At 60.2% G+C, this 4415-nt stretch overlaps 2 protein-coding genes across 3 annotated transcripts in view; both read left to right on the top strand.

Moving 5' to 3' along the window:
- The first annotated feature begins 575 nt into the window (after positions 1 to 575).
- On the top strand, positions 576 to 2221 carry CHLRE_12g539202v5 (uncharacterized protein). The gene has a single exon (XM_043068713.1). It carries the CDS (start codon positions 606 to 608, stop codon positions 930 to 932), a length of 327 nt encoding a protein of 108 aa, XP_042918807.1. The 5' UTR covers positions 576 to 605; the 3' UTR covers positions 933 to 2221.
- Positions 2222 to 2338: 117 nt separating this feature from the next.
- Positions 2339 to 4415, top strand: part of CHLRE_12g539201v5 (uncharacterized protein) — a 4233-nt gene continuing 2156 nt past the window's right edge. The window contains exons 1-4 of one of the 2 annotated variants that reach the window (XM_043068712.1): positions 2339 to 2621; positions 3294 to 3465; positions 3870 to 3952; positions 4007 to 4415. The exon at positions 4007 to 4415 is cut by the window's right edge and continues 1806 nt beyond it. In XM_043068712.1, the coding sequence (XP_042918806.1) occupies positions 2619 to 2621; positions 3294 to 3465; positions 3870 to 3952; positions 4007 to 4063 (315 nt within the window). In that variant the 5' untranslated portion in view covers positions 2339 to 2618 and the 3' untranslated portion in view covers positions 4064 to 4415. Of the gene's footprint in view, positions 2622 to 3293; positions 3480 to 3869 lie in introns of both variants that reach the window. The other variant, XM_043068711.1, reaches the window with a different exon arrangement.

The following is a 4415-nucleotide window of genomic DNA, read 5'->3' as shown; positions in this document are numbered from 1 at the left end:
GAGATGTTAAAATGCCGACAAGCAAAATGTTGCCAACTCCACGGCGACGCTCCTGAACCGCCAGAATCCTATTCCATAGCGGTGTCGAGTTCCAAAGCACAAGCCGGCATAGGCTGAAGGGCGCTGGAGAGGGAGTGTCGCGCTACAGCTGCAAAGTGGACTGACGAAAAACGAGCACGCCCACAAATGCAAACTGCTTCACAGTGGTTCGTAGGCCTTAAGATACCTAAAACAAAAGGAAGCAAGTCAAACAGCGCGAGAGAAATGACGTCGACTGTTTCAAAGCTGTGCAGAAGGAAAGGAGGATGCAAGAATAGCAAGAGAAGAGAGTAAAGTAAAGTAAAGTAAAGTAAAGTAAAGTAAAGTAAAGTAAAGTAAAGTAAAGTAAAGTAAAGTAAACGCTAACCCCTGAAACCCTGTCGGCTCTGCCCACACAGCTTCTCACCACACAGCTCAAGGCGGCTAAGCTGGAGCACTTTGTGGCCATCTGGGCGGCGGGTGGCGCGCTTTGTGAAGTGGAGGAGGTTCAGGGTGGGTCACCAAAGTTGAACTTGCAAGCTAAGACTTTCGCCCTCCTTGCCCAGCCAGGCCGGCAACCCTGGAAGATGCTCACCCGGGTGCTGCTTACTCATGTGCGCCCGGACTCCGCCACCACGTGGGCGTGGGTGTACAGCGACGCGCCGGTGCCAGCGGGGCTGCCTGCCCGGCTGGCGGCCGCGGTCGGCCACGTGCTGAGCGCGGGCGTGGAACAGCATCCACCGCAGCCAGCCACTCAGCCGCCAGCGGCACCGCCGCAATGGCGGGTTAGCCTGGACCAGCTGTGGGTGGCTAACGCTGCGGGGGCTGTGTCCTACGTCCACTACACGGGGCGGCTCTTGGAGCCTGGACCTGGCGTGCTGCCCCTGGCGGTGGATGGGGCGTGGCAGAAATAATAATAATATCTACGCAGGGCACAGGTGCCCGCGTGTCTTAAGGAGGAGTGAGACAAGCTCACCCCACCATTGGAAAACTTGATTTCCCTACCCCGGCTCCCCTGCGCGGGGGCCGCCATTGGCGGTCCCCTGGGTGCGGCCTCCCGGGCGGCATCGGGTGTTGGCAATGCCCATCTCTCGCTCTAGCCGGTAGTACAGGTTTGCGGTGCCCCGGAGTGTGGTGACGCCATGCATGTGGAGACGTGTGCAGCAGGCCTTGGCTGCCTGCGGTTTGGCTCCTAGGTCTTTGAGGAGAGTTTCAAGGGTACGGGGGACAGTGCCACCGTGTCCCAGTGTAATAACGTGCTTGGTATCGTAGTGCACAGTCCACCCTGCAGCTCGCATGGCAGTGGCAAGGGTGGCATGCTGTGCTTGTTTTTGAATGAGCTTCTCGCTGTGGTGCAGGTCAGAGGTGTATCCAACTTCAAGGATGTACACTGGGTAGGCCCCTTTGTTGGCTGGTGGGGATGTCATGAAGCGTTCTGCTTTGGACCGGGGAAGGTTCGGGATAAACAGAATGTCAGGCCGCATCCTGTTGAGGTCTGCAGCGGGCACTTGCGGGCAGAGCCATGACGGCGGCCGCATGCCCGCACAGTACTCAGGCAGTTCAGCTCGGGAGGTGGCATCCATTATCATGTAGCCACCACCGTTGTGACCATGGTGTAGGCATTCGGCAATCGTCCGCACTGCAGTGTTGTGTTTGGCTATCCTAGCGCCAACGAGTTGGGGGTGCGCGCAGTGGCCGGCAAGGTGACCTGCGGTGCCACGCTCTGGGTCAGATCCGCGGCTGCGCTGGGTGTGGGCACAGAGACCACATTTGTCGCTGTCTCGTAGTTTAAACAAAGCCAGCCGGGCCGGGCAGATGAGGCCTCCCTGACGAGCATTCTGTATGAACCGGCGTAGGCCGTGGCTGGCGTCCGAGTTCGTCATGTACGCGTTACTGGCGCGTGGGTCAAGGCTGGGTGCTGCCTCGGCCCATTTCTCAGTGTACAGGGTTTTGTTGGCGTATCCACCACGGCAGCTGGGGGCCATTGCCCTGGTGAGGCCCCGGTTTAGGTCCGACACGTAGTGCGTGGCTGTGCTATCGTCGTCCCTGGTGACCGTGAAGGTCGGCCACCAGTGCCGGGCGTGCGGGTCGTTGTCGGCCGGTTCGGATACATCGGCGGGTTTTTCCTGGGTGGCGACGGCAGCCGCCCCTTTATCGGCTTCCTCGTTGCCGTGTAGCCCGGTGTGCGAGATCACTTTAATCAGGGCGGTGGGTGCGCCCCGGGCGTGGCGTGCATGGAGCAATGCCACGACTGAATCCAGGAGGTCCCGATGTTTACTCAGATGCAGTCGCCGAGGCTCGTTAATTGCTCGTTTGATTAGGTACAAGCTTGCAACAGAATCTGATGCAATAGTGAGCTTCTTAGTTGCAAATTCTTTACCTTCGCCACCAAATTCTGCGAGGGCAGCACGAATTGCTGCCAGTTCAGCTCTCGTAATAGTGTTTGTGCACCCGGCGCCATTTGGATTCACGTAGACAACGCGAGAATCGCTGAACCAGGCGCAGGCGCCGGCAACCTGGACTTCTTTGCCATTGTCAGTTTTGATTTTGCTTACCGAACCATCTGTCCAGACAGTGCCATTCACGTCGTGGGCCAGAGCATGGTGGGTCTGGAATCGCGCGTTAGGAAAGCGTCGTGCTTCGTCAGCCATGGCGTGTATCGTCTTTGGGTTAGCGTGCTGGTATTTGGCTTGCTTTAGAAGTGAGTTTGGGAGGGCCGGGCAGGTTGGGGCCGTGGCCGTGTGTGTCCACGTGCGCGGGTCGCTGATGTGCGTGGGTGCGTTCGCCCCCCGTTTCAGTGTGTCCACGAGCCGTTTCAGGCGGGGGGCAAAGCACTGGAGTCCGGCGGGGTTCCCAACAATGACCAGTCGGAGCCCCTTCTGGCGTTCAGCCTGGGTGTTGGTGCCAAGTCCTGTGTCAAGGCCCGCGGTGCCCGCGGACCAGTTGGCCAGCTCGTGGCAAAGTGGGTGTTGAAGCCACTGCGTGTGGGGGAAAGTGGCCGCTTTGGGAAGCGCCAATACAGTAAGGGTTGGTTCCTGTGAGTCACGCATAGCCTCGGCGCATGCGAGGGCCCACATGAGCGCCTTCCGTGCATCGTGGGGGGTAGAGGGGGGGTGGGCATATTGCAAGCCGGTCCATGCGGTCTGGTAGGCATCGTGCAGTGCGCCAAAGGCCCCATCAGCAGGGTCTCGTGTCCAGTATTCGTGGGCTGCAGTGGAGGAGTTTAGTGGGGACGCAAACATTTCCCGAATGTGTACTGCTTGTGTGACCCGCAGGCATTGGACGATGGCTGCTACTGTGCCTGCCGGCAGCGACACCTGGTGCATTGGCATGGCCTTGCGGTCCTGCTGCGCCGGGTCATAGCGGTAGCGCATGATGAGGGCAGCGACCGCTTCCTCAAAGGCGTTGGGCCGCTGGTTGCCGGTGTGCCTGAAGTGCTCCCACAGGGTAAGGAGGCGGGGGTAGGTGATGGTGCCCAGCCAGCGGCCACTGGGTTCATGGACGTGCGCCTCAGCTGGGCCACGGCGGGTGCCACCAGTGGTGGTAATTGTGTATGCTCCGGGGGCCACGATGTCCTTGTAGGGGTTGCACGGGCTTGTGGTGATGGTGGTGGTCGTGCGGATGTCACGCGCGCGGGATGCGGTATCCAGGTGCTCGGCGTCGTGGCGGCCTTGGCGCTGTCTGGCGGTAAGGTTCCGATCAGGTGCGGGGCGCACTGTTCGGGGCCGCGGGCCTTGGTTGGTACCGTTTGCTAGCCGGGTTTTGCACTCCTCCAGTAACTCCTCCCATTGTGGACTGTGTTTTAGGTCCCGTTCACGGTCCGTGCTTGGCGCCCACGTGACATGTCGTAGGAGTTTGGTCGTCCAGGACGAGAATAGGGGGGCCCCAGTGGGCTGCGGTGCTGCCGGCTCTGCAGCTTGGGCAGGCTCTTCAGGTGAGATTGCGTGGGCTTGGGTTTCAGCCGGAGGCTCAGCCTCGGTCTGCGCAGGTTGTGGGCATGGGCGCGTCGCAAGAGGGTGCTTATAACACCTGGCATTCTGGATAGTTGCGTAGCCCATGCGAACAAAAGCAGAGACAATGCCGGCCGGGCAAATGGACGGCTTCCACTGCACCTTCCAGTATTTTCACGTGTCCCAGAGGTGTCCTCTCTGGCTTTGCGCTTCCGTGTCAGGTCTTTGTCCGTGACAGTTTGTTTGTTTTCGCTGTGCAGGACCGTCATTGTCCAGGGCGTAGGTGAGTTGAGTGTCACCGTTAGTGCGGTTGTCGGCGGGCCGTGGGACTAGATCGTGTGTGATCCTTGCGCGGGCCAGTCGCCAGCTGGGACGGGCCCCATGGCCTCCCGCAGCTTGCGCTGCCGGGGCGGTCAGGGGCAGCGTCGGGCTATCGGCGTCCATGGG

This window comes from Chlamydomonas reinhardtii, chromosome 12 (assembly GCF_000002595.2).
Source record: "Chlamydomonas reinhardtii strain CC-503 cw92 mt+ chromosome 12, whole genome shotgun sequence".
In the NCBI taxonomy this organism is placed as follows: domain Eukaryota; kingdom Viridiplantae; phylum Chlorophyta; class Chlorophyceae; order Chlamydomonadales; family Chlamydomonadaceae; genus Chlamydomonas; species Chlamydomonas reinhardtii.
Note: the sequence above shows the minus strand (reverse complement) of the source record. Positions and strands in the feature narration are given on the sequence as shown.

Coding starts and splice junctions, on each gene's coding strand:
- CHLRE_12g539202v5 (XM_043068713.1), top strand. CDS start 606: ATGCTCACCCGGGTGCTGCTTACTCATGTGCGCCCGGACTCCGCCACC.